This window comes from Toxotes jaculatrix, chromosome 7 (assembly GCF_017976425.1).
Source record: "Toxotes jaculatrix isolate fToxJac2 chromosome 7, fToxJac2.pri, whole genome shotgun sequence".
Classification (NCBI taxonomy): domain Eukaryota; kingdom Metazoa; phylum Chordata; class Actinopteri; family Toxotidae; genus Toxotes; species Toxotes jaculatrix.
In genome coordinates this window covers 3,762,626-3,776,529 of record NC_054400.1, presented here as the reverse complement: position 1 = coordinate 3,776,529, position 13,904 = coordinate 3,762,626, and the positions used below count along the sequence as shown (strand labels likewise).

At 40.8% G+C, this 13,904-nt stretch overlaps 1 protein-coding gene across 1 annotated transcript in view; it reads left to right on the top strand.

Moving 5' to 3' along the window:
- Positions 1–2,535: 2,535 nt before the first annotated feature.
- Positions 2,536–13,904, top strand: part of smarca2 (SWI/SNF related, matrix associated, actin dependent regulator of chromatin, subfamily a, member 2) — a 34,383-nt gene continuing 23,014 nt past the window's right edge. The window contains exons 1-13 of the mRNA XM_041041550.1: positions 2,536–2,640; positions 4,274–4,537; positions 5,134–5,263; positions 5,785–6,261; positions 6,900–7,001; positions 8,178–8,430; positions 10,189–10,315; positions 10,545–10,718; positions 10,898–11,071; positions 11,193–11,363; positions 12,255–12,305; positions 12,885–13,015; positions 13,711–13,768. Coding sequence (XP_040897484.1) covers positions 4,304–4,537; positions 5,134–5,263; positions 5,785–6,261; positions 6,900–7,001; positions 8,178–8,430; positions 10,189–10,315; positions 10,545–10,718; positions 10,898–11,071; positions 11,193–11,363; positions 12,255–12,305; positions 12,885–13,015; positions 13,711–13,768 — 2,082 coding nt within the window. The 5' untranslated portion in view covers positions 2,536–2,640; positions 4,274–4,303. The remainder of the gene's footprint in view (positions 2,641–4,273; positions 4,538–5,133; positions 5,264–5,784; positions 6,262–6,899; positions 7,002–8,177; positions 8,431–10,188; positions 10,316–10,544; positions 10,719–10,897; positions 11,072–11,192; positions 11,364–12,254; positions 12,306–12,884; positions 13,016–13,710; positions 13,769–13,904) is intronic.

Genomic DNA, 13,904 nt, shown 5'->3' with positions numbered 1-13,904 from the left:
CCTATAATGAGTGCATAATATGTTCATGCATTGTGATAGTGTGAACCTCACTTCGTAAGAAAATCTCAGATCTTTATCGCAGTGAGATTTGCAAGAGTGAGCTGATCATGTGCAGTTTACAAAAGACAATAAGACAAGTCAGTCACAGAGAGCAATCCACACACCCGCACACACACACACACGCACACACGCACACACACGCACACACGCATGCACGCACACACACACACACACGTATTATCACAGGGATAATCATCTCAGGGAAATGACCAGTCTCCTCAGTTCATAGTTGGTATGAGGAACATTTAAACTACTTTCTATTGCTAAAATAGTTGATAAATTGATTAATGATTTTATTTCTACTGCAATGACATACTGATATTTAAAAATCGTTTTCTTCAGTTTTATTTAAGCACACTTCAGTTTTAATTACATACATCAACGGATCTTTATTCAGATTCATGTTAACATATTTTCATCTTGCCTTTACAGAGAAAATAAAGCAATAAAGGTTTTGTCATAGCAAAAAGGGAAAGAGAGATGAATTCATGGGACCTTCTTTGCATCTGTAAATGACTGTTCTTTTGTTCAGCCCAGCTATTTAAAAACCTGTAGACTTTGAATAAAATGTCATGCCAGTGATTCCCCTGAGTCTTTTACAGAGGGTTTCAAGGTGAGTGGAAGCCACAACCACTAATCCTTTCACTGCCAAATGACTGCGGCCAAACCCTTTCCTGGCTTGGTGAATCTGAAGGGGCGATGGTTTTAACCACAAAGTTAATTAGGTTTGTTTATTTGAGTAAAATTTACATTCAGGAACCCTGAGCACATCCTTTATGGAGACATGTAAGAAAGGGTAGAACTGTTGAGGAGGGGAAGTTAAGATCAAAGTTCATATGTGGGGCTTTGTTTATTAATCTGTGAGGTATTCAAATGATGGACTGTCAGGTGCTTTGAACATCTTACAAGGTCATCGAAGTGTCATCTCTCGTAGATGATAGCATCCACCAAGTGAAGAGCTTAAAAACATTGTTTTGCAAGTTTGATTAATATCGATACTTGATATATGTTTCTTGGGCTAAATCTGAACACATGCTCATATTCATTGCAAAAACACTCTTAAAATAATTCTTACCTCCGTGCACGCCTAATTTTTCATGTAGATTGTTAAAGATTATTTCACAAACATTATTTTCTGCATCACCTGCTTATTTGTTGTCTTCCCTAAAGTCTGCCAGTACCATGCCACAGCATCTAGTGCAGAAGCATAAGACATTTAAAATGTTAATTTTCATGTGTGACGGTACGAATCCTTGGATTGTATAAAAACTAGAGGTTGCAGACAAAAAGTAAAATTAATATTGATATATTACAGTCCTAAAACTGGTTCTAGTTTTAATGTTTATTTTAATTTGTTTGGATAAGATAAACTTAATGCAAATGCAGACAAATTATGAACTGTACTATGCAGGAAAAAAATGATAGAAAAAACAATACCTCCATTGGGTTTAAACAAACAAATGTCCAGTAAAAATATATTTCATACTGAAAACAAAACAAAGCTTCTAATATCAGAGAGATGCAAATGGAGCTTGAACAAACCTGTGTGTTATTTGCATGGCTTGCCTTTGAAACTCCACAATACTATCATCAGACTTACTAAGTTAGTGCATGTAAATGTGGGCTAGCACTCAATCACCCTGAACTTGACATGTTTGTTTAGAGCTCGGATGTCTTATGGTAATTCTTTACCTGCCAGGTGTCACTGCACAGAGCTGCAGGGACAGGTTTATGGAAGCAACTGCTGGTCACTGCTGCCATCTTGTGTTCATTCTAAAGACTGCACACACGGATGCAGATGTTCTACAAAATTTCAGCCCCTAAACAGCTGTAACTTGCAATGCAGCTTTAGGTTAAAATGTTTTAACACTGCCACACATTTGTTTAGTAGTTATTTGTTTCAGCACTTCATTGTAGCCTATGTAAAGCTGACAGTGGGTGAAATAGTCTGTTTTCTGTGACTTCAGCAGTGCTTCAGATGAAAACAGGACTTTTCCTCTACCCAGTTCTCCAAACTTCAGCATGATTAACGTCTACGAAAATATCCAAATATTGGGCTCTCTATTAGATGTAATCTGCTGCTAAATACCTATAATGTTAAGTTCAAAAGTAAAAGGAATGAAAAAAAAACTGATTTGTGTATTGTAAAAGACAGGAAGAGGGATAGCGCTGAATCAAAACCTCTTTCTCAGTTGCAATGGTGCTTACCACTGTATTAAACATAAGCTTTGCTAATATTAATTCGATTTCATCGTGGTTGCGGCTCCAAATAACATCTCAATGTTTGTACTGAACTTTTTCACGAGTGTACTCGTCCTGTTTCTAGTTATGGCCACTCTAAGTGTTGCAGCTACACGCCCAAGGAACAAAATAAGATGACTGGCGTGTGTTACAGCCAATAGCTGTTGGAGTAGGCGGGATTTCCGGAGACATTGACAAATCAGTAATGGCGACACGAAAAACTTTAGCATGTCAGCAAAACAACACGGAGGGGGAGTGAACTTATAGATAGCAGTCATATTTTATAGAAACATTATAATATTTTCTCCTAATTGTGAGCAGTTTCAGTTCAGCCGAAAGGTAAATTGACTGTCGGCGCTTCATATTTGATAAATACTGGCATGTAACTACTCAACGTTTTGCTAACTGTCCAAACTTTTTGACAGGGCACAGTTCGGTAGCTGTAAAGTCTGTAACCAGAGCTAGCTGGCTAGTTACTAAGCTAGCTAGCGTTAGCTAGCTGTTAGCCAAGAACCCCGACGATCGATCGAAACAGACGGCCTAAAAACGCGCTTATCGTTGGTTCCGTGAAACTGTTAGTGTCTAACTGTAATATTAAAGTTAACATTCTCTCCGTAAATGTCGCCAAGGTCATGTCAGTAGCTTGACTTTCATCTGAAGTTTGATTTTTTTTGTGTGTGCATATCCGTGATGGCCACCAGTTTTGGGGAAGCCATGATCCAGTCAGAGTTAGTTGCACAGAACTGAACTGTACAGGGATTGACAGAAAACAACGATACAACGCTAAAGCTGTCCTGCTCAAATGATCTTAATCACGCTATTTAAAGCATATTTTGCCAGTAATTAGACATCTGTTTTAACGTTGTAAGTTAAATATTGTGGGTTTTTTTAATCAAACATGTTGCTGGAAATGGGTTGACAGCAGTGATTAGTAAATACGCTGCCGACGGAAATACTACAGCGTATCAGAAATGGATCACTGTGTTGAGATAAGATAAATATACATGTAATATATGTCTTTTAACTGTAATGTCAGATGTGACAAATAGGATCGGCCGACTGATTTGCATTTTAGGCAGCATTCCTGTGCAGGAGCAGCAATGGATCTGAGCTTTGACGGCAGAAAGTAAAAGATTGACAGTTGCTAGTCTGACAGAGAAAATGGGTCATTCAGGCTGATACTAGAGTGGATGGAAAGATACCCAGTAATGGCATAGTCTTTGCTGTTACCGGTGATAAGCACAGAGACCAGGCATTTGTTTATATTAAGGTTTGCAGTCCACATACTCAGTGCAGATCTGTATGTCTGTGCAAGAAAAAAAAAACAAAACAAAGCAAAACAAAACAAAACAAAACAAAACATGAGAATGCTTTCAAAAAATAAAACCAAGATTAAATTTTGATTATCAGTTCACTAAATGCAAAGTGTTGTAAACATAAAAAAAAATAAATATTTATTGTGACCACCCTTTGGTTTTAAAACAGCACCAATTCTCATCAGTACTTTGTGGATTGGTTGTTCCAGCACCTTGGAAAACTTGCCACAGCTGTCACGGCGTCTTCTGTCTCCTCATATGATCCCAGACTGATTCCTTGATGTTGAAGTCAGGGCGCTGTACGATCCAAACCACCTGTTGCAGGGCTGCTTGTTCTTCTTGTCGCTGAAGATAGCTCGTTATGACTCTGGCTGTGTGTTTGTGGTTGTTGTCATGCTGCTAAATGAATCTTAAAATAGTGGAATGGAAGAATGCAGTAATTTTTTGCGGTTGTCATTTAAGATCCTGTTTTTTTAAAATAAATGTTAGTATCATAGTTAACATCTGTCATGCTTGAAATGTTGCTCTGTAAAAAAGAGTTTAAACAAGAGTCAAAATATTAAAATACAATAATAATGGTTATATTACAGTTTACTGTGGGACTGGACTTGTATTTTCTGCATGGCATTAAAATCACATTCCCTTTTTTCTGGAAGCTGACTGGTATCCTTCCAGCAGTTCAGTAGATGTCCACCCCCTCAGACACGTCAGGTGGTATGTCCCATCCTGGCCCTTCTCCGGGGGCAGGTCTTTCCCCAGGGCCCATCTTGGGCCCCAGTCCTGGACCAGACCCCTCACCAGGCTCTGTTCACAGTATGATGGGACCAAGTCCTGGACCTGGAACACCCAATGCACCTCATGGCATGCAGGGACAGGGACAAAGTGATTACTCTCAGGACAGCATGTATCCTATGCACAAGGTACAGTGTGCCTACTGCTACAGGTGCCTGTTGGAATCACTGCTGCACATGTTGCTTTATACGAAACAAGAAAGTGGATTACAAAAATACCAAAATATATTTAAAGTTACATTAAACTAACCAGAAAACTAAGGAGAAATTCTTTTGTCTTTTACACTATTTTGTCAGCATATATAGTTTATATTTGTTGTGTTTTTTATGTAATGTGTTTATGACAAAAATGATTGATTACGTTGTATTTGTCACTTGTCATTTGTTGACATCACAAATCTTTAATTTGGCATGGGGCCCTTAGTAAAACAGCTGTTCAGCTCATTGATCCCCATTTTGACAGTGTAATGACCTAAGATGAATAGAAAGACATTTTGATCAATGCAAGAGGTACCATAAGATTAATCATTTGCCTTCAGTGTCAACAGTATTGGTATCTTATGTATACATGTGGGGATGTGTGACCGACAGACTCATTTCATCACAGTCTTCAGATTTGTAAATGCTGACTTCATGGTTGTGTTAGAAATTACAGTTTGAGGGGGAAAATGTTTCGTATACAGTGAATGGGTTGTAATATTAAGTAATGTTTTTTCTGTTTTCAGCCCATGGAGGGAATGAATGACAAGACAATGGCAGACGCAATGCACTTTGGTCACATGAAAGGTGTGGGGATGAGATCTCTGCATAGTGGGATGGGGCCTCCACAGAGTCCCATGGACCAGCACAGCCAAGGTATCGTGTTGCTTTGCTTTTAAAACTAAAAACTGACTGTTTTATCAAGTTTGTAATAAGGAAACTTTTCTTTTTTTTGTTTAGTAGGATCAGAAACTTATTCAGTGCTTTAAGACAGTGATTCTCAACCTTTTAGGCTTGTGACTAATGATTAAAGCAGTCTATTCTGTTCTATTCTATTCTATTCTATTCTATTCTATTCTATTCTATTCTATTCTAATGATTAAAGCAGTCCCTCTTCTCATGTTGCATAATGTCCACAGAACATAACCAGATCAGCCAAATGGTAATTTCACACTGTCATACTTTTCCAGTCATTAACAAGAAAAGAAGATATGATTAGAGTGAAATTTTAAATAGACAACACGGTTTTGTTTCAGAAAAATATGTTTTTTCTGCTTTTCTGTCTTGTGGGTAATCTTGTGACCCATTTGATTTCACAGTCCCTTAGATAGGCTTTGACCCCTATGTTGGGAACCACTGTTTTATAATTACTAAGCCCCTTCCTTCCTCTGATATAGGATATATGTCTCCTCATCCATCCCCCATGGGTGTCCACGAGCATGCTTCTAGCCCCATGTCAGGAGGTGGAGGAGGCGGGGGACCCACACCGCCTCACATGCCTCCCTCACAGTCGGGCCCTATGATGCCCATGGATCCCCAAGGAGGTATGCCCAACATGCCCAGCATGTCCAGCATGCCTAACATGTCCAACATGGGCCAGCAGGGCCGGGGACCTTCTGCTTTCAGCCCTGTCCAGCTGCAGCAGCTCAGAGCTCAGATCCTGGCCTACAAGATCCTGGGTCGCGGGCAACCCCTGCCTGAAAACCTCCAACTGGCTGTTCAGGGCAAGAGGAGCTTACCCACAATGCAACAACAGCAACAGCAGCAGCAGCAGCAGCAACAGCAGCAACAACAACAACAGCAGCAGCAGCAGCAGCAACAGCAACAGCAGCAGCCGCCAGCACCTAGTGCTAGTCCTTACAACAGGCCTCCAGGTAGGGAGATCCAATTTAACAATGATACAAACTGTTAAAACGTGGGCTGCTTTATCATGAGCAAGTGACACTTGACACTGTGACAGTGTGAGCAAGGCCACCTCAAAACACAGGTTTGGAGTTCGTATGTCAGCGGGGGCTTTGATTTGACCAAAGAGCGTGCGTAACTGCAATACTGCCTGACATTTGATGTAATTTGGCATGACCGGTGCGTCAGTGTGCATTGAAAAAACATGCGTAACTGTAGCCAGAGACTTGACAAATTCAGGCTTTTCAAATCAAATTGTGTCAGAGATGTTTTTCATGGTGGAAGTCATCATTTTGTTGGTATGAAGAAACGTGATATCGGTCTGTGCCTGAAACCACTGATAGCATGGCAATAATGTTTTGTTGCGTATTCATTATTAGTAAGTATAGTAAGTGATCAGTATTACAGTAGTTGCCTATTGCATCCGAAAAACAGAAAGAATTATAATCTCATATTTTATCAAATCTCTCCCATCTATCTCCCATCACAGGCTCACTTTATTTGTTTAGGGCAAAGAGCATGCGTAGGAGTAATCTTGCTTTAGAGACTGAAAATCACACATATTGAGAGAAAATGATAATAAATAAAAAAAAAAAAATCTTGTTGAAAGGTATGGGAATGGCACCTATGGGTGGACCTCAATCAAGTCCCTGCCCGACCCCAGCCATGCAGGGACACAATCAAAGCACAGGACCCAAACCCTGGTCTGATGGTAAGTACTGTATAAGTGTAATGGCAGACCGGTTGAGCGGTTTTATTTTTTTTTTTTGTAGATTCTAAAGGCATTTTAAGGGACGTATACAGTGATGTAATGATGTGGCTCTATGCGAATACTGAAGTGAATTCTTTGAAGCTGCACAGGATGGAGGGGAGTGATGCTTCAGTCTGAAGCTGACTTAAAACATGGTGTAACAGAACTAGTTTTGAAGACGCCACTTTGTCTTCTGCTGCAGAAACAGAAATCTAGCCCTTAATAAATGTTACAGTCGAGACATCTTAGTCTGCAAGTCTAAAAAGTCTCCTTTTCTTTGTCCTAGAAGCAGCTCTTTACAGCTCTGTTTTTCCCTTGGTGGCATTAAAAATTTATTCTTTGGTTTCCAAGCTTTTGAAGCAGGTTTTTGTTTTTTTTTAATAGATTTTTTTTAAACATTAGACTATGCCAGGTGTCCCCGATGGAACGATTACAACTGTCATTAATATTAGAATGCCAGTTTTTGAAAGGCATATGAAAGACAAGGCTGGACAATGTCGGAGAAATGATACTGTAATATTCTGTATGCTACAAAACGTACCTCTGTTTAGAAGCTTAAGGTAGAAATTTCTTCAGTCATAACCATAATGCAAACTCAGCCCTCTTTTATAATTTCCACCATACAAGTATATGCACAAGATAACATTGAACCATACCATCAACTTTCAACAAATGTTTCAAGGAAGTCAGAAGCAATAGTGAGATAGACATAAATTGAAATATATACAAAAGCCCACTTTACAAAAAGAAAAAATCTCAACTCCCAATGGGGTCAATTTAAAACTGATAAATACAAAAAAAGATTAGGTAGTCAAAACAGCAGTAGCTCCTGGAATAGCCTCTGATGGCAAATTGGTCCCAGGTGAGAGACCAGATTCGCAGTGATTCAGATACATCTAGGTTAGATTAAGGAGTGGCTTTGGAGCGTCAGGGAAACGGGAGCCCTCCTGGAGTTGGGCCTGGGAGCGGAAAGGCCAGTAATGTTATGTGCAGGTCTCTGGTGCTTTGTCAATTTGTCTGTAAAAATGGAAAAAGTGCTGGCGTTTGTTACATGGGACTCAGGAAACCCTCGTTTAAATGCGCTCGCCATGCGGTCCTACTGAGAACTGACCCAGTAACAAAGTCTTTGGTCTCCAGGTCAGGGTGGTGAAAATCAAGCCAGTGCTCAGAAGCACCTCACCCCTGCATCCAGCGGACGCCCATCCCCTGCACCACCTCAGGCCACTGCTGTGCCAGCTGGGCCCATGCCAGGTGGTTCAGTGACCCCTCAGCCTCCTGGACAGCAGGTGTCCCCCATGCTCCAGATGCAGCAGAAGCAGAACCGTGTCACGCCAATCCAGAAGCCCCAGGGCCTGGACCCAGTGGGGATCCTGCAGGAGAGAGAGTACAGGTATTTATCACCTATTTAACAATGGTCTCACCGTTCTGCATGGAAACGCTTACTTCAGTTGTATTTCTAGAGTTGTAGATTTACAACATCAGATGTTAATCACACTTAAATGAACTTTTTCTTGGCTCTTAATTTTATCATAATATTATTGGCTGTAAAGTATCACAGATGGGTGTCCTCAAATATGAATTTTTTTTTTTTTTAAGCTTTAATTTTGTTCAGAATCAGAGGATACATTTCAGATAATTTCAGGTAAGCATAATTTTGTAGACAAACAGAAAATACTCATTTTCTATCAACTGCAAACTGTGAAGCGGTTTAAATGTCAGCCTCCATCTTTTTGGAGCTCATTAGAGAGCAGCATTTTAAAGTTCACCTATTTTCACCTCCTTCCCGTGTGCTAAGAATAGACTGCAGCAACCTTTGGGTCCTTCATATACCACCAACAAACCATAAACTAACTTTTCAAAAAGTTACAGACTAACTTTGAAGGTCAACTCCTTTTCTCCAGTCAAAGGAGTCAAATTAGAAATCCAGAAATATCTGTGCTTCACATACTCCAGACATGTGCACAAATAGAATAGTGTATAGTGTTTTTTGTGCGTGGTGGAGTCTGTTATTTTCTCTAATGTGAGAATTTTTTTCATTAACTGGATGGTTCGAAGTAGGTTTGTGAGTGAAGATCCTAGCAGGGGATGTGTGGGTTCTCACACACAGACACACACACTCATGCTGGAGGTGCAGGAGCACAGAGGGGAGATAGAGATAGGTGTTCAAAAAGGTGTTCTTCAGATTGGATTTATTCGGACCTGACCTGTGAATGTAGTGTTACAGAGACGTTGCAAAGTCTTATCAATGTTGTGACTTTTATAGAAAATCGACTCTGGGTCTTGACATTAAAGATTGATGCCACATTTACGAAGGGAGTTGCAAGTTTGATACAGGCCCAGCTTACCTGTCTTACCTGTGTGGTTACTAATGTGAAGAACATTTTTGTGTCTCAGAGGCCTGTGCTAAAGGTTCTGTGCATGTACAGTCTCAGTTCAGTTATCGGCTGTGATATCAGCCCACAGACTGTATGGTTTTCTGAAAACAGAGAGGGCTGACGGAGACATCAGGACGGCTCACAGGCCTTATTCTTCCTCTGGCCTGAAGGCTTGTTTTTCTTCATACACCTTCAAGGCTCTTGTTTTGATGATCTATTCTTCTGGGTCTCTGATCACTCTTGACAAGCTGTTGCAAACTGTTGGGAAAAAAACAGCAATATTGGTAGTTGTACTTTCTAATAATTTATTAGTAAACACCTGGGCAGCTGGGCAGCTGTATAATCAAAACAATAATATTTATAAAGGGGTTATAAATTATTCTACACTGTTCCCTTGGGTTAGTATAAAGTGAGGTGAGATAAGCTGCATGAGAATACAAAACTTTCCTGAGTAAAACTCAGTAAACAGCTCACTGCACTACAACAGAAGCGGCTGTTTTATCTGTCTATCACGTACTGCCAGGGTAAATAGTACTTTGCTGGGAATACAGTAAACTCTTAAAAGTCACCGTGGCTGAGTGAACAATAAGAAAGATTACATTATCATCAAAGAGATTTATTTTTACTAATGCATCAGTTTGAGCTCTAGGAAATTGTGGTGGGCATTTTGTTGACCAAGCAATAAATCACAAAATACTGAATAAAGAAAATAATAATTAGCTGCAGCCCCAAGAAATTTCACTGAAACTTAATGTGCTCATAATGTTCTTCAGATTGCAGGCCCGGATCGCACATCGGATCCAGGAACTGGAGAGTCTGCCGGGCTCCCTGCCTCCTGACCTGAGGACTAAAGCCACAGTGGAGCTCAAGGCGCTGCGTCTACTCAACTTTCAGCGGCAGGTACCCAGCATTTATTATAAATATTTCAAAAATAAATTCAGAATAAAATGCATTTTGCTTTTGAATCACCTTCCACTCCAGACTTAATAATATTTACTATAGAGTAATATATTCTTATGACATTCACCAGTGACCTGTCAGTGGCATAATACAATGTTTTTATAAAATAACAATTTTTTTTAATGAGAAGTTGAATTTAATTTGATGTGTAACCTCTGCGTATGTCCAGCTGAGGCAGGACGTGGTGGCATGCATGAGGCGAGACACGACCCTGGAGACGGCCCTCAACTCAAAGGCTTACAGGCGCAGCAAGCGGCAGACGCTGAGGGAGGCGCGCATGACTGAGAAGCTGGAGAAGCAGCAGAAGCTCGAGCAGGAAAAGAAGCGCAGGCAGAAACATCAGGTGATCCACACCAGAGTGTTTGTACTGAGATTTGTTCGGGACTTGTCCAGTGTAGTCTTACCATTGAACCAGAACATCAGCAGCACTGGTTTTCCACAATTTTGCCAAAGACGTTCTTTCATGATAACAGAGTTTTTGAGTATTCATTCTTCAACAAGTTTTACAACTTTGTTTTTCAGGAATATCTCAACAGCATCCTTCAGCATGCTAAGGATTTCAAAGAGTATCACCGCTCAGTGTCCGGTAAAATTCAGAAGATCACCAGAGCGATCGCCAACTGGCACACCAACACAGAGCGGGAACAGAAGAAGGAGACTGAGAGAATCGAGAAGGAGAGGATGAGGAGACTTATGGTGAGAACCTGAAAATCAAAATAAATTGAATCACCTCTTTGAGAAATAAATGTGCCACAGTGTCCTAGAAGATATACACTTTACTTATACCATTAACCTCTTCTCACTATCCGCCTGTTAGGCAGAAGATGAAGAAGGCTACCGAAAACTGATCGATCAAAAGAAAGACAAGCGTCTGGCCTACTTGCTGCAGCAGACGGATGAATATGTGGCCAACCTCACCACCCTGGTGTATGAACACAAAGCTGCCCAAGCTGCCAAGGAGAAGAAGAGGAAGAGGAAGAGAAAGAAGGTAGGGGTATTTTTTGTTTTTCCCATTCAATCAAAAATGGCTTCTTTCCTACAGAAAACATATTTTAAGAAAATGGGTCACAAATACAGTTTATTTTTATGTTGGCTAAAGCTGTAAATTACAAGACTGTCAAAACACAGGTAAACACATTCTGAGATGGTCGGTCAGTGGTCGTGGTGTTTCATTACTGTTGGGTCCATATCTGGACATACAGTCAGTCCAACCCACCCAAGGAGCGCCGACCACGGTTTAACTGTGACATGAATTATTCTTTATAATCCTTCTAATATCACGGTTCCTTATTGTGTTTTTTCAAGCGTCCTCCAGAATGACAGTGTGATTATTGTCAAGGATCACAGGCCCCCTCTCGTGATTTAAAGCATTAAAAGGGTCTCCAACTCAGTGACATGGTAGGCTGAGGGTTCTCGCTACCCCACATAATTTCACACCTTCTGTCACAGAGGCAGAACTAATCAGTTATCACATCTGGTGTCGTCTTTGACTGGAACGAACACCTGCCGACTCAGCCATTCACGACATTTGGTCTGACATCCCCGACACCGACGTTAGCCATTTGAAAAGCCTTTTTTCTATAACCACACGCTGTGCAACCTCAGTTTGACCACGTGTAATTATGATTCTGGGAATAGCATCTAAGAAAACGATTTCAGTCACAACATGGAAGGTAAGCACGGAGTACCTTAGATGACCTATAATAATCCTGTAGTAGAGCTCCTTTGTAACCCTCTGCATAGAATGAAAGGCACCAAAACTGTGTCATTAAGCAGCCAGATCCATTATAGAGCCACTATCCTGTACTTCCCTGTTGTGATATAGAATAATAACATCTATACCGTGTCAGCTGAATGGGTTTATGTGTTTGATGTATAGAAGTTGGATGGAGATGGCGAAGGCACCAGCGCCATTGGACCTGATGGAGAGGTAAGCTGCTTTGCTTTACTGTTGTAGTTATTCCCAGTGTGGTCATTTAACATCATATACCTGTCATGTAGCTGCCTGAGATGCCTGTTTAAAGCAGCTCTAATCAACGTTCCTATAATAATAGTGTGTGACAAAGTGAAAACAGTATGGTCAGTTTATGGTTACCTGTGAACTTTCTGGTACCATTTAAAACAGATGAATCAATGAAACGAGGACAAAACTTTCATTCACATCCATCTGAATTGCCCAGACAGTTTATTTTCTCTTTCATGGCGTTTTTTTTTTTTCTGTGTATTCACAGAATATGTGTGGGGGCTATTCTGTGAGTATGCGTATCCCTCAGAGAACCGGGGTTGCGCAAGTAAAAGAAAGATTTCTCATGATAATGATGTAATTTACAGGTGAAGTTATTAACCGCCCCCCCCGCCCGGTACCTAAATGTGTTTATGTCAGTATGCCTTATTATCATGTGCAGACATGAAAACAGGAAAAAAATCTGTCGTCACTGGTGAAATGAGGATGTTGTGGTTCAGTTCTATTAACGCATACGTTTCTCCTTGTGGCTTGTTTGTCCTGCAGCCTATGGACGAGAGCAGCCAAATGAGCGAACTGCCGGTCAAAGTGATTCAGACGGAGACTGGGAAAGTGTTGCAGGGAACGGATGCTCCCAAATCCAGCCAGCTGGAGGCTTGGCTCGAGATGAACCCTGGGTGAGGAGGCGCATTATTGCACGGTTCTGTTGTTTTCTCTTCAGCCACTGTGGCTATCATTGCTTTTGCTACCTAGTTGTGATTTGTGAAGCCCTGATCAGGAAGCCCCTTTTTTGAACATGAGCTAAAACTGACTTACCTAAAATATAATGTTACTGAAAGTTATAACCAGAACAGTAACTTTAGTAACTGTTCTGGTTATAGTCACGACCTCAAGATCTCTTGTCTATAATTTTCTTGGAGAATTATAGGCCTTTTTACTCTATGGGAACTGGAACAGCCCACAACCTGGAACTTTCCATAACCTGAATCTGTAAGAACCCTTAAGGTCTTGGTTCTAGGCTCTGCCTTGTTTTCGCTCTGTTTTCCACACCAGACTGGAAGATTGGTAAAAAAGAAAACACACATCAGAAAACCCCTGTATACTGAAACACATCCTCGCAGTGCATATCTAAACACATGCCCCTGGAGAGCACTGCGGGCTAGAATTTAGTATCATCTCCTGAGCAGGTTTAGGAATTTACCTTCAAAGCAGAACATGTGACTTTAAGTTATGGGTGCATCATGCTTTAAATTTTATTGAAGGCGTCTGTTGTGTTTCTAAGTGAGAGGCAGAAGCAGAATAGCCTATTGTAACTGTACTTTGTATTTCCCTTGTTTTTCTCTTCTTGGCGGTTTCCGACTTTGAAAACCAGGTATGAAGTGGCCCCGCGGTCAGACAGCGAGGAGAGTGGCTCCGAGTTTGAGGAGGAGGTCAGTGGCTTTCTCATTAATGAACTCCCAACAGTGGAGGGTTTGCGCTCCCTCTGTCTCCTTCAACTCTTCAAATCATGCAGATGTGATTAAATGGGATTTTGAATACATCTCAGTCTAACAGTCAGACTAACAC